The sequence below is a fragment of the Thermobia domestica genome, chromosome 8 (genome assembly GCF_964235325.1).
Source record: "Thermobia domestica chromosome 8, izTheDome1.hap1.1, whole genome shotgun sequence".
NCBI classification, from domain to species: domain Eukaryota; kingdom Metazoa; phylum Arthropoda; class Insecta; order Zygentoma; family Lepismatidae; genus Thermobia; species Thermobia domestica.
The window spans coordinates 244,928,045-244,953,642 of NC_137461.1; the positions used below are offsets into that span (position 1 = coordinate 244,928,045).

The 25,598-nt window shown below is 34.4% G+C and overlaps 1 protein-coding gene across 1 annotated transcript in view; it reads left to right on the top strand.

Annotated features, from left to right (window-relative positions):
* The window catches only part of LOC145692532 (uncharacterized), a 57,197-nt gene that overhangs the window by 19,431 nt on the left and 12,168 nt on the right, over positions 1-25,598 (top strand). The window contains exons 3-4 of the mRNA XM_081767839.1: positions 2,548-2,653; positions 4,525-4,631. Coding sequence (XP_081623965.1) covers positions 2,548-2,653; positions 4,525-4,631 — 213 coding nt within the window. The remainder of the gene's footprint in view (positions 1-2,547; positions 2,654-4,524; positions 4,632-25,598) is intronic.

Sequence of the window (25,598 nt, forward strand, 5' to 3'; positions counted from 1 at the left end):
TGCTTTGAAGGCCGGCTCATATCACGCTCATGAATAATTATTCTTAATCTCCTGATAAAAATATGGATTACTGCTTTACCGTAAGACATACGTTTTTGCCGAGGAGTTTCGATATTTGGCACACTGACTCTCGAACACCTGTTTTCCAGTTATGGGATAGTCTCAAACAACTTAGGCAGTGCTTCACCTCCCTCATCTCTTCGACTAAAATAATTGTCATATAATTACTGAGGAACTTGTTGTCTAAATGTGTGTAATTATAAGCCGTGTTATGTCATTGCGAATAATTCAACTGTGTATACCAACTTCTGCGGCCTATTTTCGAGTTGACTTCATCGATGGCTTTCCCGCTGACACCGTAATTCTCTGCATTATTCATCTCTTGTTGTTGTCTAGCACATTATAGTTTATCCTTTACACTGTCTGTAATGACAGAACTTGTGTTCCTAAGGTAAAAGTGTTCTCCTTAGGGTGGTTCTCGTCCTAATTGTAATCAGAGCTACACACGCATATACCCCAAAGATTTACCTGCTCTGAGTCTTTCGTCCGAAATGTCCGTAACGATTCGTTCTTCAACGATATGATTATTTATATTAGCCAGTATTTATACCTGAAATAAGAAATAAATTCGTTCTAACTTGGTCATATATAGTTAAAGTTTAAATTGTTATGGTTTATATAATTACAGTTTACACCTACTTATATTCCTTTATTTTTAAACTAGTGTAAAATGTGTGTAGGACCATTGTGTCCACTTGACAAATATATTGCGCTAATAACAGATGATATTTATAGATTTATAGATTCATGAATAATTCAGATAGAAATATAGCAGCAGTTCAGCGACACTTGACTTGCGTTTCTAGCTATTTGCTGAGATAAACATAGCTAAGATTTGTTATATTTTTCTAAACTAATTTTCCCCTATTGACACTTCTTCCTTCCCCTAGTTTAAAAACAATATATATATATATATATATATATATATATATATATATATATATATATATATATATATATATATATATATAACTGGAGTGCAATGAGCACATTTGCCTCATTTTCAATAGCATCAGATGAATCGAGTTGGTTGATAAAAGCAACACAAAGTTTTATCGCATACAGAAAGATGGAAGTAAAGTTAAGTTGACCAAAAGTAAAGTTAAATATTTGTGACCAGAACATTTCTGTACATGGTGTTGACATTCGTTCAAGGAAACTAAAGAGCAAAGATTTAGTTAAGCTTCTTAAAGTGTAAGCTGTGGATGCACGGATTCCTCAATGAACTGAAAAATAGAAAAAAATGCACAGTTCTTCTACCATTTGCGTTGATATATGATTTTGATTGGAAAGCAACAGAGTCATGGAAATCACAAATGGAGCACAGGTAGGCCATCAAAAATAGAAAATCTGATGCTCGCTAGTCATTGAGTGAAGCATGATGCAAAGTGGATTAACGTATACCGACTGAAGATGCTGCAAGTGGCTGCTGTATCGGATGCACAAAAGAAGTTTGAGAACAGTACCAATATTCATCACAAGTCATGTGCCACTCTGTGAACACTATTTTACAACTAACCAAACATCCATGGATTATAAGTTGCTTATCTGTTTCCATTGTATATGATACAAGAAGACATTCCTAAATCTAAAATATTAGTGTCATCGACAATAATGCTTATGGTTTTAAATTTAAAGCTTACAAGAACATTTTTTTTTTTAAAAAAACTTGCCCATGTATAAAATAGAATGAAACGAATACCACTTTTTATTTTCTTATGGAGTACAATTGAGATTCAAGAGTTCTGAATAATTTTCGATTTCAATAATATCTAATTACTCAACTTTAATTTAGACTTTTTGAAGTACTCGCAAAATTTTATCGAAACTAACACCCTTAACCGCAGTAGATATTTAATTCACAATAGTAAAATAAATAGTCTTTCCAAATCCGGGCATCCTTATGGGAGGGAAGGAAGTTGATGCTAGTATTTTACTACACTATTGAGAATTATATGTATGCATGAGGATATGTAATCTACCCTATGCATATTTGCCTTACTTTCTGTGGTACCTAATTGTTAGAGACTGATTAAAAACCGAATCTCAATTGCAAAACGATAAGGAAAGAAAAATACTGTACCCTACCACTGGTTGAAGCCAGACTGTTGAGTTGTTAAGTAAATTTATTAGTAGATGCATGTAAGTAACAACAACAACACCAATTTATTTCGTATATGCCACAGGTACAAGAAAGCGTCAAATGTGCGTATATTGTTTCAGTCTTAAAATCTCTTAACAGTGTTCATGCAGCCATTATTAATTTGCTTGGATGATTAACTGAAGTTTAGCGTACAACTTGTAAATATAGCAATTATCGGAAATTTATGAAGAAAGTAAGCATGAAAATACGTTCAAATTGTAATACTTTTATACAATGAACAAAACCACAAATCCAGGGCACAACATGGCTGAAGTTGAGCACTAGAGCAGCAGAGGTGTGTTTCAGCATTTAATTTGTAATATATAATTTACAATGTATTTCAGATGAACTGAAACCTCATAAGAGCTCAACGAAAAGTGAGAAGGGGCTTAAGTGTGATTGCCCTCGAAGTTGTCTGGAGTGTAGTGTGAACGCATTGAAAGCATCAGGGTAAGTAGTAAGGCATGCATAGGTACATATTAAAATCGAATACTACGAGAAAATGTATACTGAAACGCGGTGCTAAAGTAGAAATAGAGTAGAGTACTATAGAAACTAATAGATTTATGTTTGAAATATAATACTTTAGTTAATGAGCTTTCTCTAAATTTACTGAACCGAATTGCGTAAGAAGTAGAGCTATCATGGACTCAATAGCGATAAGCGCATAGCTTAAGATAGCTGACCATTACTGGCCAAAAGTCTGACGGTTGCGCGCCTTTAAATTTTCCCAAAATAGAAATTTATTTCGTACTTCGGCAAGCTTAGCTCGTACTCCACTAGAATGTACATGTTTATAGTATTGTATAAATATATGTTTGTACTTCTTGTTTTATTTTAATGGTTATATTTTACCTCTGAAGAACCTATGTTTACCAAAATTCCTTTTATATATTTGCCATGTCTGTCCATTCTTCTGGAATACAAAAAAATCTAGAGACCTTCGCTAACAATCATGGTCAAACTTGGGCAGAATTTACATTGTTAATAATTAGTATAATAATTATAAATAGAAGCGAGGAACGTTTTCTAGATTGTGGAAAGTGTAGAAATTAGCAATTTCTCCTTTCAATTTCGATCGCGGTAGAGTAAAATTATTAATAAGAACGAATTGTGTTTCTGCAATCAATTGTAAGTGTCTTAAAATACATTACGTGTTTATCCTCAACACCGTACTAAAGCCAGCAATGATTAAAGTACACAATAACTTAAGGTTTAAATCTTGCTGTATGAAGACAGCATATAAATAGATGTAGGTTTCTAAACGAAATAAAAATACTACTGTAGAAGTATATGCAACTAGATAAATGAAAAACTGATCAAAACATTGCATAATGTTATCCAGTTAAACATTTTGAAGCAAAATGTGAAGATGATACCATTATTGTAAAATTAAAAGTTTACAATTTTCTTCGTTGAATATTCATCTAAGACGGTAAGAAAATATGCGTAACTTACGCTCGTTATAATACACTTATAATACATTCATACCTTTATCTTACACATTTATCATAATGATAAATGAATTTATTTTATTTTAGAGAATCATGCATTATCACTAGTTTAAATTTATCAAGCATTACCAACCGTAATTATCCATACAACTCAGCAACTTACAACTCATATTCAGGACCCTATTCAGACTGTATAGATAAAGTTAACAATATCCCTGGTTTATTTTCGCATTACATGTTATTGTTTACTACTAAAATTGCTTGTTGCGGTAGCAAGCAGTGAACGTATTTTATCACAACAAAGACTTGTTTCGATCTTCGGTGGCTGAAATTCGATAATAACTTGTTAGATTTAAGTTAACATGAATCAAACATTATGAAATTCACTGATTGACTGGCAGGATAGAAATGAAGATGGTATTCCCGAAATGCACAACTCTATTTTATACTTTAACAACAAAATTGCATATCATATTACTATTATTATTCAACGAAACATTTTCTCATTAACAATATTAAATCATAGTGCGAAGTACCTACAACCGTGAAATTCAAGACAAAGTCTCGAAGTGTGTTTCACGGGGGAGAGTTACTAGATCATGCTACAGCACAAGGCTACAATTTTCCTAGCCCAACCCTTAACAGTACAAAGGTATATCCTGCAAAACATTAATGAATGAGCAAATCGCTCAGATACAAATAAAGTCAAACTGTAGAATATCATAAGCATCACCAAACACTTATGGTAACGACAAATACATATTCATAACCTTTTTGTACTTTGAATAATTTACATGTATGAAATTAAGAAGTAAGCACTTACAGTGGTTAATTAGCTTCGTAATACTATCTTATTTGTTGCAACAGTTCTGGAAGTGTGAATGAGGGTGACTATTTCCAAAGGAAAACAACAATAATAACTAGGAAAGAAAGGCGACGACTGAAAGTGATTCGTGGAGCACTAGATATTGCAGGTAAGAGTGTAATTGTAATATAGGTATCAAGTTCATTTTTCAAGTTAAAAGAGAAGTTGGTGCTAGTATTTTATAAGTTAATATAGAGGTATTTCTCCCATCTTAGTCAAATTAATAAATTTATTGGACACCGTTACGTTAACTTCTAACGTGCCATATTTACTTGACTTCAGAGTAAGCACAATTCTCTGGAAGTCACTATTAAGTTCAACTAGGAACATTTTTTTAAAAAAAAAATAGTGAAGGAGTTAATCAGATTGAACCCCGTTATTCACATCGGTAGCGCGTCGATCTGATATGAGATTGCAAGAAGAGGACTCTTTCTTATATTTATCCCACATTTACTTGTATTTAGTTATTCCAGTTACACGTCACACACGTTTAATACACATAAATATTTCCTGTATGCGTCTTTCCCTTATATATTTTCCCGAATGTTATAACTATCAGCCTAGGGATTCGTTATATTTTACTGTTTTTCTTTTTTCCGAACTTGGCGGTTTCTTGGTTATGTCGTTACTTTATACCCGATTCTATTATTTGTTTCTATGATACGTAACACTGTCAAACGTATTACTTTGTTCATTTACTGAATTTTCTTACTCTTCTTACTTTACCATTTTATTGCTCACATATTAATTATACCATACACGTATTTATTGTATAACTTGATGGTACAATACGTTCGTGAACAGGCTTTGTGGTTTACAAGAAGAATGAATAATTATTCATTCCAAGAGGAATGCTACTTCTGGCGTCTACTTGGTTTATAGAAAATGAGTCGTGGTCGTGTCATAAGTTGTTTATGCACGAAATCTTAATAAGTAAATTTGCAACATAATAGCAAGTATAGTGACTCTCTTATATTTCTTTATTCGCTTCATCTTTCAAAATCAATCCAGAATATAAAATAAGGTGGACTGAATGCTTCAAATAATAAAAAAATAAAGTTTTGTCGGTCATTGATATTCAACTGAAATTAATATCGTTGAAATATCCTCGATTATATATTTGGTTGATTAGATTTTGTAAATTATAGTATACACATTGTAGATATTTCTCACTGTAAATTCTCAGCACTCTTTAACGTTATTTTTCAGTTTATTCATTGTATGTTCTCCTGAACCTCAAAATTTAAGTCCCCAAATAGAAAGTACTTAAATAGAGAGAAGTCACATTTGCTTAGATGCCTGTTTACATAACCGAAATTTTCAGAATATAATTCCAATCTGTGACAAACCGAGTGACAAATACCACTCCTTTGTTGAAATATGCGTATTTCCATGACACTTTACCACGAACGGCTCTAGTCTTATCTCGCTAGTGTTATCAATGTCTCGAGAACATGATTTAAAAATAATGATGTCATTCTTGGTGAATGATAGACTATTGCGCGGACAATGTAACTTGAAAAATAGTAACATTGTAACAGCTTAATGACTATGTGTTATATTTTGATCTGTTGGCTTTTGGTTCACAACATAATAACAACCAAACCTTTGACATAAACTGACTTAATTTCGCTCAGTGAAATTGCTTGAAAAGAAAATTGTAACTTAGAAGTGCAAATACCAATGTCACGTGTAAACCCCAAATATAGGTTGTGTTTATATAATGTGACATTTTCTCAGCTATTATATAAACCGGAAGTGATAGTTGATATACCACTTTCGCTTAGTATAGATATCAGAGTGGAGATGGAATATGTTCTTGGGCACTTATTTGATTACCACTTATCGCTGTATGTTGTCATTCTCAGTCTATGGCAATCACCGTTAAATTAGGAAGTAATTTATTTGTACTGCTTCACACTTGAATAATGGTTTGCCAAAAGTATACCTACTCAAAGAACGCTAGATTCGTTTCATATCACAGCCTTTCACTATCTCTTGTCTGACTAAAATTGAAAACAGAAGTCGTTGCGGTTTTCTAGTATTTCTAGGAACATGTTTCTGTCGATATATATTACAGTTTCTACTATATAACATTCAAAATTGAAAACGTAAGTGGTTGGTACTTGTTGTTATCGGTTTCAATATGGAGATTAGAATAGTTACAAAACAACATTATTAGGATTTTTAATGTAAAATATATAATCTTCTCGTTATATATTACGGTCCTTGTTCTAAGACGATCAATGTTAAAGCTGGAAGTGATTGATTTTTTAAAATTTCCTACTTGGATAGATGGTTAAATGAGAATGTGATTCACACCCTTAGAATGCAAGTACGATTGCGAAAAAAAAGAATGCTTCACGTTATCAGCTACCGTTTCTGACATTTGCAAATCAACATTGAATATTATACTGGGTTGCTATCTGAATTTAATAGAAAGCTGAGGATGAAGATGGAATATAATCAATAGCATATCACATATTTCTATATATTACCATTTTTCTTTATAGACTTCAACGTTAAAAACAAAGAGAATTTGCATTTCTACCACTGTTTGTTTTAATAGAGAGATTAGTGCGAAAGTTGTACATATTCTTGGCAGGCGTAATCGATTCCGTGAAACTGCTTTTCTTTATCCGTTATCGTTTCTACTCTATGATGATCAAAGTTATTAAAACTGAAAATTATTGATTTTTGTCGCTTGCGGTATAAATAGAAAATAAAAGTTGAGATTATTAAAACGTTTTGTTGCTGAAAGAAATCCGTTTCTCACTATAGGTTACCGTTTTCACTTTATACAAATGTACGTTGAAGCCAGAATTCGCTGATATGTACCGCTTCCGATTTCAAATGGACATTGAGATAGTATTTATTTTCAGAACTCTAAATCGATTCGCTTTCGTTATCTGTTAGACGTTTTGCTCTATCTAGATTAATATTGAAGCCAAAAATGAGCCAGATTAAAGATATTCAACTCACAATTGATCTCAGCATTGATTGTTCAATATCACTCAATCGTGTTGATAACAGCGAAAAACTAATATTCAGTTACGAGAGTAGAATTAAAGGTTATTATAAAATTTAAGTTACACCTTCAATTTATTTTAGGTCTATACATGTAACTACAAATATGTACGCGACTAGTTTTATTATGATGTTTACCTACGTTCAACATGAGTTAGCAGACTTACAAGAGTATTGAATATTCTAACATATTAGAATCACTTTCAGGAATTACGAGATCGATCTGACAAACATAAAGGCACGCGACTTATTATATAAATTGTTCTCATATACTAGTAGGTCCTTCTTCGTCTGAATGGTATTTTATGGTACCTACTTTTTGTCTGGTGTAGAAAAGCTTTATTGTTACAGCGATTGTCTCTAAGCTCAGTGTGTCCATTAATGGGTTCCTTACAATTTGATCACTCGAGTATACTACATAGAGTGTGCGGTCACTCTTGACTCTTGTTCTAACATCGTGCGGTTAGCAGACGAATTTACTTGAATCACTTCACATGGTAGTTTTAGCCTTGAAGGGCGTCAGTGTTTTTATCATTAGGCTAATTTTACACTCGTTGTTCTGTTTTACTCGGTTGATAAATTATCCTGCACTAGCTTATAGAAAATATCTTCCAAGTTAAACGTGAACTCGGTTGCATACATACTCATAGCAGGTTCTGTTTAGGTTCTTAAACCCTCTTCACTTCAACTCTTTCCGTATTCTAGAATTCATCTGAGATTACCATTTCCTCAACAATAAGTTCTCTATAGGGAATACAATATCTCCTGCTAATATACTACTCCTATATTGGCTACAGAAAATAATTAGATTTATTGAAAGCAAGTAGAAGTCACCATTACTCTCCTTTGGACACAATATGAGCACAGTTACTATTAAGCAGCAACAGTAGTACAATGTTAAACCTGATAGTTGTCTGTTATTTAGTTACTAAAATAAGCAAACAGAGGGAATATTATTGATTGCAAAGGTATATACATATATTGATATACATCTTGGATGTCTCCTTTCAGAGCTACTTAATTTCATTAATAAATCAGAAAACTTTTCACATCCCCTTTTTTATATCTTCTCTTAGCAAATGATGTACTTAACAAAATATTACTGCAACTATGCAATTTTCATTTTGCAATTTTTAAAATTATTTCATATTTAAGTCGCATCTTTGCATTGTAAATAACAGTAATTAGGAAATATAATGTAATTATTCAGGTATTTGTTGTGGTAATGGAGAGATATTGTAATGAAAGATATTGTAATGTTAATAGAATAGACTACGATAATGCTTTGCTGTGGTACATTACAGTATAGAGATTTTCTATAGACTATAGATTGATTTCTGGATAATATTATTTTACTTTTAAATTTAAGGTTGAGTAAGTGATAATTTGTTTATCTTTTTAAATTAAATTGTTTAATTTGTAAAACATATATTACTATTATATAGATTTAGTCTGAATCCATTTGAGTTAGCGCAATGAATGGCAAATTTGGCTTCGGGGATAGAATTTTAAGTACGAATTGAACATTCGTTTAACATACAGAAGTATTGTAAAGCATAGATATTCAGGAAAAATGCATGATAATTCTTGTATAATAACACGACTTAATGTTTACCAAAAGTATACCATTTAAAAAATATATAAATAAATGAATAAAATAAAAATGACGTGTTTTCGACAATTTGTAACTCTGAGGGATATCGTTTATCACCTTTTGTTTTATCAACATTTCACTTTTAATTTGGATAAGTAATTACAAAGCTGAATTTGGCGTATAAGTTTGTAGGCTCATTGAGAGAAACTAGCCTAGGAGCTCAGAGCCGCCGCGACCACCTTCGTGTCTATTTACATTTTAAGTTATTTTACATATACATATTTTTATTTCAGTAAACAATCAAAAATATTTACAGTTTATTTTTATAGCCAGAGGCAAGAAACGTTCCGATGTGATTTCAGAATGAATACCAAAGGGTCTGTGACACATTCATTCGGTGTCTGAGCCACAAAAACTGATTTTGATGAAACTTGGTAGACTAATAGGGCACCTTGCAAAACTAATACAACTAGCAGAAATTTGTGGAAACAGCTGTAGTTTCTGAGATACAGTCGATCCATTGAAGATGACATTTGCCGTGATATCTCGGGAACGGCTCCACCGAGAACAGACAAAGTTTGCAAGCAACAGTAGATATATTACAGCTTCAAAACGAATTGAATTCACGTGCGAAGAACAGCGCATAATGCGCAAATATTCGTGCGCATGCGCATATTTCGAAAACGAGAAGACTGCGATTTAATTTCTTTTGCTTAATTTGAACTACAAGACGAGTATAACATAATGCATGAAGAAACCTAGACTCAAAGGTTAGCGTTTTTAAGCAACTGAGGTGAGAAGATGTTGGGATAGTCTGCCCCCGGATACCCCCGTATAGTTAGGGCACTCTGTCTTCTCAATCATACGTTTCCATTACACCTGTTGAGAAGCCACATAGTTAACCTTAATAGTCGCTATAATCTATCTGATCGTAGTGATATCAAACACTGTAAGTCAACAATGTTGCACAACAGTAACAGAGTATGAAGAGAGCGTAAGGATAAACTATCAGGGCTATTGGAGCGGTCAATTAGAATATATTAGTGTGATGCAGGCATCTATACTTCGAAGAAAAGTACCAAAATCATACGTCGTATTTTTACCTATATCTCATACGCCATAGGGTGTGGATAGGAGACGAGACCTTTGGGATTGTCTCATCTCATCGCGTGAAATAATCTCGTCGCAAAAAGTATAGGCTTGTTTCGTTCCGTGTCTTTGCTCGAAGCATGTGCCTGGTGTCTTGTATGTTGTCTTGTCGTCTCGTAGAAAATTACGGTACAAACTCATGATAAAATGAAGTGAAAACCGACTATATGCTGGTCGAGACCCGAACAAGCTTGAGTAACTACCGTCGTAGATTTCTTACGTTATGCTTTGCTTTATATAACTGGGTAGTATTACTACGAGATAATACGGGATATGGGGGTTGTCGCATCTCGTCTCCTTACAACGCTGTCGCATGTCCTGTCTTGTAAATAATAAACCGGTATTTACTGCTTGTCGAGACGAGACGAGACACGAAAAGTGGCTCGTCTCCTGGCAACAGTACCGAAAGTAACTTCCAGATGTTAGTTGTGAACGTAGGCGATCGGTAACCCAAGGTCCTCTCCATTGACGGTCATTGGGAATGTTGAAACTGGCTGGAATGTATCCTGGTTGCAGGAAGAGAAATATGTTTGTTAATGGAAAGAGATACGTACTGTTTATGTATCATCGCCCTCACCATCTTCAGCCACTAATTGTGGCGTGAAAGTAAACAAAGAGGAGAGAGATTTTGTTGGCTCCGCTAATACAGATTCATATCTAGCGTGATTGAAACAGTAAATAACTGTAGCCACATACGAGCAACATCCCAGTGTGCGAAGTTCATTTACTAGATTACAGACTTGTCCTTCTATCGGACTTAAACACGGTTTCGTGGTATCATACTTAATGAAAACTGTGTATGTTTTGTTTGATCGGAAACGAGAATGTATCTTGACACGAAAGAGACCACGTTCTAATAGGAAGCCATTTATACGGGCGACACCATTCTTGTTGTGTGTAGCTAAATAGCAGCTAGCCTGAGCGAGCACATAGGTATCGGTAGTTAACATTTGAAGGTTTCGATTAAAAGAATCTAAAAGTTTGGGAATCTGTGGCACGTAAAATCCTGGAAGCAGATCACGCTGTCAATTGTTTGTTTTCTTTCCAACCATGACAGACCTCATGGTCTCAACTATTGCAGTTGATTTCCCTTTATAAGAAAGTATCATTGTTCCAAACATGTTATGAATGACAGCAGGTGTCGAAAGTAGTTTCTTACTCTATGCACCTCTTTGTTGTCGCACAATGTCTACAATATCTTGAATTTCGTTTTAAACACTCCAAGAATAGCTTCCACTGTCCATCATAGCTTTGTGACAATTCGCGACGAATTCGCATCTTTATGAGACAGCTGAGTATGATTGTTCTTAAAGGCTGGCAATAAAACTCGAATACTGCGAGTTTCAAGAATCTCCTTCACATTTCGAAATCCTCTGTCCAGAATTAAAATGCAATTACATGTCAACAGATTGTTGATCTCATCATCTGAGCGCAGAATATTTCTGAGAATATCTGCATCACTTTGCTTCACTGTGATAGGACAATACATATCAACAATGTAGCCGGTAGTTGTCGTTAAAGTAAATGGTTTGTAAAGATGCTCGTGCTTATGCAGTGCGAACGAATCTTTTAAATAACCGTAATTTTAACTCTTTTGGTGATGAGCGTAAGTTCCATATGCAATTAAAATTATCTGATCAGTTGTTCTTAATAATTGCTTCTCAACATCAGATGTTAATTTGTTACAAATCTTTGCACGATCCAAGACTGCTCAGAAGAGATAATTAGGAACAATGTCGGAATTCAATACCTTTTGAACTAAGGTGAGAATACAGGAAAGGTGAACTGACGTAGGAAGACCAAGGACATGAACTAATTGACGGTAACTAATATCCGTTCTCATCTTAAAGAATTAATTTAATAGTGCTGCTTCTCGTGATATGTTTTTCAGCTTCAACGAATTCAGTATCCCTAGAAGTTCATGAAAGTTTTGTTTCCAAACACCTGTGAAATCCTAGTACTCGCTACCACGTAACAGATTCTTAGCCAGGTTAGCCATAATTGACAACTCGGCGACATTTACTTGCTGCGGTGTACTGCGGAGCGATGCATAATCAGAGAATGGAATTGTGATTGTGGTCGATACAATATTCGATGTCAAGCTGTCGATGAGAAATCGATTGTTCAGATAATGAGTTGGACAGCAGCGATTATTCTTTGGAATATAAATCCGAAGTTCCCAAAATGCATGTTGCAATACAGCCAACGTCACGCGATTTCTTTGTGTCTTCGACTTGCAAATAAAGCAATATCGTTCCGTAGACATATGTTACATCACAAGTAACCATAACCTCTACCTTTGAGAGTGATGAAGATGGAATGTCAAACTCTTCATCGTTATCGGCTACTGACTCCGGAACTGTACTGCCATTGCTCAGGTCAGACGTCGAATCGTGAGCAGCAGTGGGAGGCTGTGTGCTTTGCTAACTTGAAGTCGAAGTATCCATCACTAACTCGTGGATTCCACGGTAATTTTTATAACAGCTCTCGCAGGCATAAAGTGCATCTGCATTGAGTGTTTTCATTCTCTAACGTACTCTTTCAGTCATTTTAAACTGTTTAACAGTTGTTTTTTGTCATGTTATGTTCCGAAATAGTTTGTTACACATAGCACAAACATCATTCATATTGTGAAGGTTTGTCCTGTCAAGATCATACACAACTTATGAATCCGTCACTTCCTTCAAGCTCTGTTACAAAAGATTGAAACGAAATCGTTCAGTTGCAGATGTCAATTGAAGTAAACGTCGATTTGCATCACTGTACAGTACTCGATAGTGTGACCGCGCAAGCACACATCAAGTCGCATTATATACTCACTAAATCTTTCATTTGCGATATTAATGATCACTGTCTGCATTATAAAAAGATGTGCAGTCACATTCGGCTGTGTTACCACGAGACGAGCCCTTTTTCATGTCTCATTTCGTCTCAAAAAAGAGCAAAAACATCGAGACGAGACCGGTCTATTATTTACGAAACGAGACTCGTGACAGTGTTGTAAGGAGACGAGATGCAAAAGTCCACAAAATCTCGTCTTGTCTCGTTGCAATACCACCCAGTTGTACAAAGCAAAGGCTAACCTAAGAAATCAGCGATGGTATTTTCTAGGGCTTGTTCGGATCTCGACTCTCATTTAGCAGGTTTTCCCTTCATTGTCTCCCGAGTTTTGTCTCGTAATGTTCTACGGGTAGTCACGACAACCGGCACCAGGCACAGGCTTCGAGACAAAGACACGAGACGAAACTAGCCTATACTTTTTGCGACGAGACTGTTTCACACGATGAGGTCAGACAACCCCAAAGGTCTCGTCCACGGTCACAGTAGCTATATATAGGTAACCATATGGCGTATGATTCTAGAAGCCATAAATGCATGCATCACACTGATGTGTTCCAATAAGCCGCGACCATAGGTCTGATAGTTTATCACACTTTTTTAATACTGTGTTACTGTTGTGCATCATTGATGACTTACAGTACTTATTATGACTACGACCCAAATATAGCGACTATTAACGTTAAGTATATGACTTCTCCAAAGGTGTAATGGAAATGTATAATTGAGAAGCCAGACAGAGTGCCGTAACTAGACGGGGTATCCGGGTTCGACCACCCCAACATTTTCTCATCACAGTTGCTTCAAAACGCTTACCTTTAAGTCTAGCTTTTTAATGGATTATGCTATGCTCGTCATGTTGTTCAAACTAAGCAAGAGAAAAATAAATAGCATTCTTCACGTTTTCGAGATATGCTCACGCGTAGAAATATTTGCGCATTATGCGCAGTTCTGCGCAGTAGTAGGGACCCCGTTATGGCTAGCCGAGTCAGCAAAAATTTTAGTGACGTCATAGGTCAAAGGTCAATGACCTTGGCCGGGGGTCAATGACCGAGGGGTACCTAGGACCACCCCCTCTAAATTTTGGCAGGGGTACCTTGGCCCACCCCTTAAATTTTGGCAGGGGTACATAGGACCACCCCCTTAAATTTTGGAAATTGCCAAATCTAAAAATTTGGTGTGGCAGCCTAGGACCATAGTATGTACCTCTATCAGTATTGGGTGTCTATGTCGTTCCCTTTCATGGGTAAAAAATTGCCAAAAATTGAAATTTCGGGTTTTTTTGACCTAATTTATCCCCTTGGATGAGGTATTATTACCTTATATAGTTATATGGGCGTATACAGGGGTCCATTACCTTTCATAACATATGGGTATATTGGTGCACCCCTTGAAAAATTTGGGAGGGGTACTTTGGCCCATCCCTTAAATTTTGGAAATTGCCCAATTTAAACATTTGGTATTATAGTACTGGACCTTAACATGTATTATGATAAATTTGGGTGTTCCACCTCGTTCCCTTTTAGGGGTACAAAATTGTCAAAATATAAACGTAAGCAATACGTTGTACCACGTGTTTGGTCTTTTGGCCCAATTTATCCTCTTGGATGAGGTTCTATTACCTTATATGGTTATATGGTTATGTATAGGGGTCTATTCCCTATCATAAGACATAGGTACATTTGTGCACTCCTTTAAAAATTTGGGAGGAGTACTTTGGCCCACCCCTTAAATTTTGGAAATTGATCATTTTATATATTTGGTATTATAGTACTGGACTCTAACATGTATTATGATAAATTTGGATGGTCCACCTCGTTCCCTTCTAGGGGTACAAAATTGCCAAAATATAAACGTAAGCAATACGTAGTACCACGTGTTTGGTTTTTGGTCGATTTTATCCCCTTTGATGAGCTGTTATTATCCTATATAGTTATATGGTCATGTATAGGGGTCCAGTACCTTTCATAAGATATGGGTATATTTGTGCACTCCTTTAAAAATTTGGGAGGGGTACTTTGGCCCACCCCTTAAATTTTGGAAATTGCCCAATTTAAACATTTGGTATTATAGTATAGGACGCTAATATGGATCACTATAAATTTGGGTGGTCCACCTCGTTTCCTTTTAGGGGTACAAAATTGTCAAAATATAAACGTAAGCAATACGTTGTACCACGTGTTTGGTCTTTTGGCCCAATTTATCATCTTGGATGAGGTTCTATTACCTTATATGGTTATGTATAGGGGTCTATTCCATATCATAAGATATAGGTACATTTGTGCACCCCGGGAGGGGTACCTTGGCCCACCCCTTAAATTTTGGAAATTGCCCAATTTAAACATTTGGTATTATAGTACAGGACCTCAATATGTATCATGATAAATTTGGATGGTCCACATCATTCCCTTTTAGGGGTACAAAATTGCCAAAATATAAACGTTGTACCACGTGTTTGTTTTTTTGGTCCATTTTATCCCCTTTGATGAGATTCTACGATTACAGGGGTTCATTTCTTATCATAAGACATGGGCACCCTTCTTAAATTTTGGCAATGGGGGTCCACTGAAATTGTCCAATTGAAGCATTGTACAGGACCTCAATATGTTTCGGTGGTCCTATTACCAAATTTGTTTAGTACAACCACATGTTCGGTTACTGACTCAATTAAGGTTATAAGGTATGGATGGGTATCCCCTTTCAATTTGGTAGGACCCTTCGGGTGTAGTACAGTCACGTGATCGATGATTTGGTTTTAATGCGCGACGAGGTCCCTGGTTACCTCGTTTCTCTTTCATGGGTACATGTTATATGGGTATGTACAGAGGTTTATTACCTTTATATGTTTATGTTCCCTTTTAAATTTGGGGAATTATCAAATAACAAAATTCGGTAAACCTTTTTTTTTCTAGGACCCGTTGGCGTTCCTCTTATGGCCAAATATTCAAAATTTAAAGGTTATTGACCGGCTTTATTATTGAATAAGTACAGGATTTATTACTTTTTCATAACACACAGGTGTATTTGTGTACCAATCTTAAATTTTGGGAGGGGTACATTTCTTATTGTCATATCAATAATTGGTAATTGGATAGTATCTCATTCATTGGGTAAATCATTGTGAAATATGAGTATGATCACGTAATCAGTTATTGACCTATGATGGAATTAGGAGTCCAGGACATTGGAACATTGAAACTTTGTAGGATAATTTGAGAATTGCGTCATTGGTTTTGATTATTCCCGCCAAATATAAACGTAAGCAAGACGTTGTACCACGTGATTGACCTTGATGAGGTAGTGTACAGGGATTCATTTCCTTTGTTGTGGTACTTCTTAAGTTTGAGTACACACACACTTCTAGAAAACAGTTGGTTCTACTCAGGTAAACAATTGACGGACATTATTGACATTATTGAACATATTAACTCTAAGACTTAGGTATATCAAGAGAAGTATTCTTTAAATTTGGGAATGGTGATAAACAGAATTTTAACATAAGGTGCGAAATTTGAAACAATACATTGAACTTTAGTCACAGCTCATAGTCTAAGATCATTGGTGGTGATTGATTTGAAATCTGATAGCTAACCTTATTGAATCTTATGACTCATAGACGAAAGGCAATACATGCTACAACACTGGCAAAGTTATTGTTAATGCAATTTGATTGGTTGATCACTATCTTTCCTGCAATCTGATTGGTTGATCACTATCTTTCGTGCAATCTGATTGGTTGCTGATTTCCAAATCTTTGATGCATTCAGTTTTGTTTTGTTTAACATTTAAAAATCTTGGTTTCGTTCAACATTTTGCACTCACTGATAAATATGATCAAAACCGTTTATTTGTTAATCGAATAGTTAAAAACCGGATAAAGTTTGACGGTTAACCGTGAAACGTAAAATTTTTTTTTTAGTTTGAAATTTTTTTGCTTGAAATTTTTTGTTTGAAAATTTTTTCGTTTCCAATTTTTTTTGTTTCAAAATTTTGTTTGAGATTTTTTTTCGTTTGAAATTTTCGTTTGAAATTTTTTTCGTTTGAAATTTTTTGTTTGAAAATTTTTGTTCAAAAATTTTGTTTAAAATTTTTTGTTTAAAATTTTTCGTTTCCAAATTTTTTGTTTGAAATTTTTTGTTTCAAAATTTTGTTTGAAATTTTTTGTTTGAATTTTTTTCGTTTCAAAATTTTGTTTCAAAGATTTTTGTTTGAAATTTTTGTTTCAAAGTTTGAGTTGACATTTTTAAAAGTTTGTGCACTTATTAGTAAAGAACTGGAACTGTTTAGAACAAAAACCTTTGACAACATTGTGGTGCAATAGTACACGTCAGAACCTGGGGTTGTACTTGAAATGAAAAAACACAATTCATTGAAATGGATCATTTTATTACACTCCACATACATCCATACCAGATAGTGGTTCTGGATATTGTCGATACAATGTATTTTGAACTTCTTGCACTAGTTTGTCTTTAGCGTATAATTTTAATTCCAGTTGAAGTCTTTTAAGGTCTAATGCAATATCAATTGATGGAAACTCAATGTCCATTTGATCACAAATAAACTGTTTATCAATACAGGTATGCACCCACGAACGATGTTGACAACCATCACAATATCTAGATACATGTTGTACAATATGCATAACACATTTTTCAAAATAGTACTTTTTCAGGAATATACTAGTTTTGTTGCACACTTCCACTGCATGTTTCACACACGGAAATACGCTGATGAATTTGTTCCATTCCGTTTGTGTTAGATACACCATGTTGCGAGGGACATGGAATGTACTCTTTTTACGTAACAACACCATCTTCTCTTCGAGGACTGTACGCAGCACCACTTCATGATTTGAGCCTAATGATTTGACTATGGTCACATTTAGCTCATCATGAAAATAATCGTTCATTTGGTCGATTCGTGAACATAATATTTGCCATTCTTCACAGGTCAGTTGTACACCAAATTGTTCTGCTTTACCCAATCGAATCACAGGTTCAAATGTTCTAGCACTGATACCAATCATTACATGTTTTGTTTGAAATATATTTATTGGATAATAGCTTGCGAAGATGAACTCTTTATCGTTAGAAGTACACATCTTTCCTCCTGAAAAGCACTTGCTCAAATGATTTCGTGGGATGACACTGTATTTGCTGGTTTATAGTTATTGCTGACGTCATTGGAAAGGAATGTGCTGACATTTGAATTCATGATTTCATCACAGTTGCTGACCAACCAAATTCATACAACTACAGCTGACGTCATTGGAAAGAAATGTGCTAATTCATGATTTTGCTGACGAATCTGGCTGTGTACTAAATTCAAGTTGATGACTTCGACCCAAGAATCCTTTGTAACATAAAGATACAGATCCAGTATTTAAGAAACGCAGCAGTTCTTCTTGTTTTGATGCCTCCATGGGTAAATATCTTGCTGGTAAAATTATATTCTTATCATTTTCAAGCTTCACTACGATTCTTAATCCAAACTTTGTAGGGATCATTTGGTTAGCTAAGATTCTATAAGGTACATTCTGTTGTAAATCAGTAATCTTGGTAAATGATTTCATCACATCACGTGTGTTTAGAAACTGCAGACAAGTAGCCATGATGACGTTATCACGAATACTAACTAACTCGAACGATGATGCAAAACTGATGACGTTGCAACATCATGTTCTGACGTGCACCACAATGTTGTCAAAGGTTTTTGTTCTAAACAGTTCCGGCTAGTGCATACCTGTATTGATAAACAGTTTATTTGTGATCAAATGGACATTGAGTTTCCACCAATTGATATTGCATTAGACCTTAAAAGACTTCAACTGGAATTAAAATTATTCCCTAAAGACAAACTAGTGCAAGAAGTTCAAAATACATTGTATCGACAATATCCAGAACCACTATCTGGTATGGATGTATGTGGAGTGTAATAAAATGATCCATTTCAATGAATTGTGTTTTTTCATTTCAAGTACAACCCCAGGTTCTGACGTGTACTATTGCACCACAATGTTGTCAAAGGTTTTTGTTCTAAACAGTTCCAGTTCTTTACTAATAAGTGCACAAACTTTTAAAAATGTCAACTCAAACTTTGAAACAAAAATTTCAAACAAAAATCTTTGAAACAAAATTTTGAAACGAAAAAAATTCAAACAAAAAATTTCAAACAAAATTTTGAAACAAAAAATTTCAAACAAAAAATTTGGAAACGAAAAATTTTAAACAAAAAATTTTAAACAAAATTTTTGAACAAAAATTTTCAAACAAAAAATTTCAAACGAAAAAAATTTCAAACGAAAATTTCAAACGAAAAAAAATCTCAAACAAAATTTTGAAACAAAAAAAATTGGAAACGAAAAAATTTTCAAACAAAAAATTTGAAGCAAAAAAATTTCAAACTAAAAAAAAAAATTTTACGTTTCACGGTTAACCGTCAAACTTTATCCGGTTTTTAACTATTCGATTAACAAATAAACGGTTTTGATCATATTTATCAGTGAGTGCAAAATGTTGAACGAAACCAAGATTTTTAAATGTTAAACAAAACAAAACTGAATGCATCAAAGATTTGGAAATCAGCAACCAATCAGATTGCACGAAAGATAGTGATCAACCAATCAGATTGCAGGAAAGATAGTGATCAACCAATCAAATTGCATTAACAATAACTTTGCCAGTGTTGTAGCATGTATTGCCTTTCGTCTATGAGTCATAAGATTCAATAAGGTTAGCTATCAGATTTCAAATCAATCACCACCAATGATCTTAGACTATGAGCTGTGACTAAAGTTCAATGTATTGTTTCAAATTTCGCACCTTATGTTAAAATTCTGTTTATCACCATTCCCAAATTTAAAGAATACTTCTCTTGATATACCTAAGTCTTAGAGTTAATATGTTCAATAATGTCAATAATGTCCGTCAATTGTTTACCTGAGTAGAACCAACTGTTTTCTAGAAGTGTGTGTGTACTCAAACTTAAGAAGTACCACAACAAAGGAAATGAATCCCTGTACACTACCTCATCAAGGTCAATCACGTGGTACAACGTCTTGCTTACGTTTATATTTGGCGGGAATAATCAAAACCAATGACGCAATTCTCAAATTATCCTACAAAGTTTCAATGTTCCAATGTCCTGGACTCCTAATTCCATCATAGGTCAATAACTGATTACGTGATCATACTCATATTTCACAATGATTTACCCAATGAATGAGATACTATCCAATTACCAATTATTGATATGACAATAAGAAATGTACCCCTCCCAAAATTTAAGATTGGTACACAAATACACCTGTGTGTTATGAAAAAGTAATAAATCCTGTACTTATTCAATAATAAAGCCGGTCAATAACCTTTAAATTTTGAATATTTGGCCATAAGAGGAACACCAACGGGTCCTAGAAAAAAAAAGGTTTACCGAATTTTGTTATTTGATAATTCCCCAAATTTAAAAGGGAACATAAACATATAAAGGTAATAAACCTCTGTACATACCCATATAACATGTACCCATGAAAGAGAAACGAGGTAACCAGGGACCTCGTCGCGCATTAAAACCAAATCATCGATCACGTGACTGTACTACACCCGAAGGGTCCTACCAAATTGAAAGGGGATACCCATCCATACCTTATAACCTTAATTGAGTCAGTAACCGAACATGTGGTTGTACTAAACAAATTTGGTAATAGGACCACCGAAACATATTGAGGTCCTGTACTATGCTTCAATTGGACAATTTCAGTGGACCCCCATTGCCAAAATTTAAGAAGGGTGCCCATGTCTTATGATAAGAAATGAACCCCTGTAATCGTAGAATCTCATCAAAGGGGATAAAATGGACCAAAAAAACAAACACGTGGTACAACGTTTATATTTTGGCAATTTTGTACCCCTAAAAGGGAATGATGTGGACCATCCAAATTTATCATGATACATATTGAGGTCCTGTACTATAATACCAAATGTTTAAATTGGGCAATTTCCAAAATTTAAGGGGTGGGCCAAGGTACCCCTCCCGGGGTGCACAAATGTACCTATATCTTATGATATGGAATAGACCCCTATACATAACCATATAAGGTAATAGAACCTCATCCAAGATGATAAATTGGGCCAAAAGACCAAACACGTGGTACAACGTATTGCTTACGTTTATATTTTGACAATTTTGTACCCCTAAAAGGAAACGAGGTGGACCACCCAAATTTATAGTGATCCATATTAGCGTCCTATACTATAATACCAAATGTTTAAATTGGGCAATTTCCAAAATTTAAGGGGTGGGCCAAAGTACCCCTCCCAAATTTTTAAAGGAGTGCACAAATATACCCATATCTTATGAAAGGTACTGGACCCCTATACATGACCATATAACTATATAGGATAATAACACCTCATCAAAGGGGATAAAATCGACCAAAAACCAAACACGTGGTACTACGTATTGCTTACGTTTATATTTTGGCAATTTTGTACCCCTAGAAGGGAACGAGGTGGACCATCCAAATTTATCATAATACATGTTAGAGTCCAGTACTATAATACCAAATATATAAAATGATCAATTTCCAAAATTTAAGGGGTGGGCCAAAGTACTCCTCCCAAATTTTTAAAGGAGTGCACAAATGTACCTATGTCTTATGATAGGGAATAGACCCCTATACATAACCATATAACCATATAAGGTAATAGAACCTCATCCAAGAGGATAAATTGGGCCAAAAGACCAAACACGTGGTACAACGTATTGCTTACGTTTATATTTTGACAATTTTGTACCCCTAAAAGGGAACGAGGTGGAACACCCAAATTTATCATAATACATGTTAAGGTCCAGTACTATAATACCAAATGTTTAAATTGGGCAATTTCCAAAATTTAAGGGGTGGGCCAAAGTACCCCTCCCAAATTTTTCAAGGGGTGCACCAATATACCCATATGTTATGAAAGGTAATGGACCCCTGTATACGCCCATATAACTATATAAGGTAATAATACCTCATCCAAGGGGATAAATTAGGTCAAAAAAACCCGAAATTTCAATTTTTGGCAATTTTTTACCCATGAAAGGGAACGACATAGACACCCAATACTGATAGAGGTACATACTATGGTCCTAGGCTGCCACACCAAATTTTTAGATTTGGCAATTTCCAAAATTTAAGGGGGTGGTCCTATGTACCCCTGCCAAAATTTAAGGGGTGGGCCAAGGTACCCCTGCCAAAATTTAGAGGGGGTGGTCCTAGGTACCCCTCGGTCATTGACCCCGGGCCAAGGTCATTGACCTTTGACCTATGACGTCACTAAAATTTTTGCTGACTCGGCTAGCCATAACGGGGTCCCTACTACTTGCGCACGTGAATACAATTCGTTTTAAAGGTATCATGCATCTACTATTGCTTGCAAACTTTGCTTGTTCTCGGTGGAGCCGTTCCCGAGATTTCACGGCAAATGTCATCTTTAATGGATCGACTGTATCGCAAAAACAACACCTGTTTCCACAAATTCCTGCTAGTTACGTTAGTTTTGCAAGGTGGCCTATTAGTCTACCAAGTTTTATCAAATCGGTTGTTGTGGCCCAGACAACTTATGGATGTGTCAACATCCTTTGTAGTTTTAGTATGTTCACCTAATTCTTACAAAAAGTAAAAGGCTGTGCATTTACAAATTTATCCACCTTCTTATTGTGTATGTCTTTTTCTCTTTTGACTTGACAATGATTCCTTGCTTCATTAAGGGAGAGGCAATTTAATAATTTCTTATTTTTGAAACATTAAGTACTTTTATGGAACCACGCTTCATGTATTTCACTTACCTGACTGCTCTGGAGCTTAAAATATTCATTTACATAACCTTTCAGACAGTTTAGTTCTCCTAAGGTAGACATAATGTATATTCGGTTGATATGATTATATAAGCCATTTCGCACAATCTTTATTTTAGAAATCCTTACAACCAGATTCGATTCGCCTATTTTTTCAATGCATACTTTTTCTTCTTGTCTTTTATGTTCCCTCATGTCTAAGTAGCTAATTATGTCTTTCGTGTTTGGAACTGGGTTCGATTTCCGGAGACGTTCATGCAGTTGGATCTCAAGTTAGTGTTTGTGTGTACGTCTCAGGTAACGTTGCCGCTGAGAAGGAAGCTAAATATTGAAAAACGAATCAAATACTGTTTTCTTTATTTTGTATGAAGCACATGGAACAATACCGTTAGTGCATTAAATATTGAAAATAAAAAAAAAAACAAGTTTCTTTAGAATAAAATTATATAATTTACTCTCTATCAGTGTTTTTGCTATTAGTCTTACTGCTTGCAACAAAAACGTTATTAGGGTGTGTCGACATAAAATTGACTTCTGTAACAGATGCCAACTTTTGACATTATTATGTGTACACTACTTGCTGGCATTCGTCGTAACCCTACACTGCTATGGGTTGCAATCACTCTATATAGGAAACCTGGTTAGCAAGCTACTGATTATATAGCCTAAAGCTTTTTCGTGTCAATTAGAAACACTGTTGCCATCTGTATCATAGAACGAACAATTATTAATTGACGAGAAAGATAGTTTGCATGCTGTTTCCTCTCGAATTACTAGTTTCATATTTCAATATGTATGCATTACAAAAGTTTTTCACTATACATTACTTTATTTTTCAGTATCCCTTTGAGGTGCTTTCTCCTTTTTCATCGGAACAAGTTTTATGAGTGCCGCTGAGATTCTCTACTATTTCTTACTTAGACCAATTTTCATGCAAAACACACAACGTTGATATTCCATTATGAGTCATAACACTCAATTCATGTGATACAATTGCATAATGTAAGTGATATTACAGATGACGTTCAGCTCATTTGATATTGAATTAAGCAATGATATGTTTATTTGTTAAAGTATAGAAATACACTGAATATACTGTAATCAATATAACAGAAGTTAACATAAGTTGTACTACTGAGCTGAAGAAGTCTACAAAATGTACTTAGATCTCCTATTCTGTCTATTAAATCTCTGGCACTCCGTAATTCCGTTGCATCGAATGTATCTTTAGACAGAAAGGTAATTTTATTAGTTGTGCCTAACGTTTGTGAAATGATAATCCAGAATTAACGGTATTTGAGTAGCAAATATTTATTCGGCAATTATTAAAGTAGGTTATAGGAACGCTTGAATTTTTAAATATCAGTCAGCGTCTTTGAAAGTAATTTAGCAATTTCCACCCTTATTTTACGAAGTGCATTTTTGTAGGTATATGCATTTTGCCACATATGCATTTAAGTGTTTTGCTTAGATTGCTTAGCTGTCAGTTTATGTAAGACACTATATATCAATAAGCCAAACGGATTTATGAAAATAAAGTAAATTTATAGGGTAAATGATGCATGTGAAAAGAGAACGGTTGCTATAAAAAAATATTGTTTTTATTATTATTTAATTACTTTGCGCCAACGAATATATGCTTATCTTCAAACATCTATTTCCTTGTAATATTAGATTACATAGTGGGACTTCATGTGTTACAACAAAAGCACCTTTTCACTTGAGCACACACATTTACAAATTGAATCAATAGTAAAATAGATGCTAAAACCTGATGTTCGATTTATTCCGTGAACATTTCGACCTAAATTAATTACAATATTAAGAACATGTAATCTGCTGTAATAGGACTAATTTAGAATTACATTGAGTAATACTTACCTGATAGATACCACTTTTCTATTGTATGGCTAAATTACCATGCAATATTACTACCAAGTGCCTAATATGTAATTATTAATATCAGTGCATTTAGTTGTAAAATGAAAGTGAAATTAGTTCTTTTAAGTTTAAGAAAAATCTTTTATTGTTCTTAATAACATATACTTTAAAGTGGGAAAAAATTGAGAGTAAGTTAGTATCTTCAGTTGTTTCCTTGATCAAACATACAAGCATAATGAACATTAATATTTATAATATATAAACTCTGATGTATATACCTAAATTTAAGATGATATGACGATTTAACTTATGGTTGAAAAAAGGATTAAAAGATGATTTTATCATATGGATATTGTTATTTTTTCTACATTAAGATCAACTAATCCTTAACAATATGTAGTATCACTACGGCTATAAAATCGAGAAAGCCATCCCAGGTTTGTTGGATACTCATATCTGCATTTTATTATATTATCTTTTACTCTGGATGTTGATTAGATGTCTCGGACTAGAGGATCCCATTCTTTCTTACTTTGCAAGGACCGAAGTATACAAAGATTACTAAGATAAATAATTGAAAAACTACTGAAAATAATTTGTTATGTTTAGAGTTCATGGAAGAAAACGTGATTAGTATATTGTTTATTATTAAATAGTTCAAAACTAAAATCTTATGTGGACCTATCAATACTGTTGGTGGATATGAGACTCAGGACCTGTCTTCAGTACATAATGTCTTAAAAT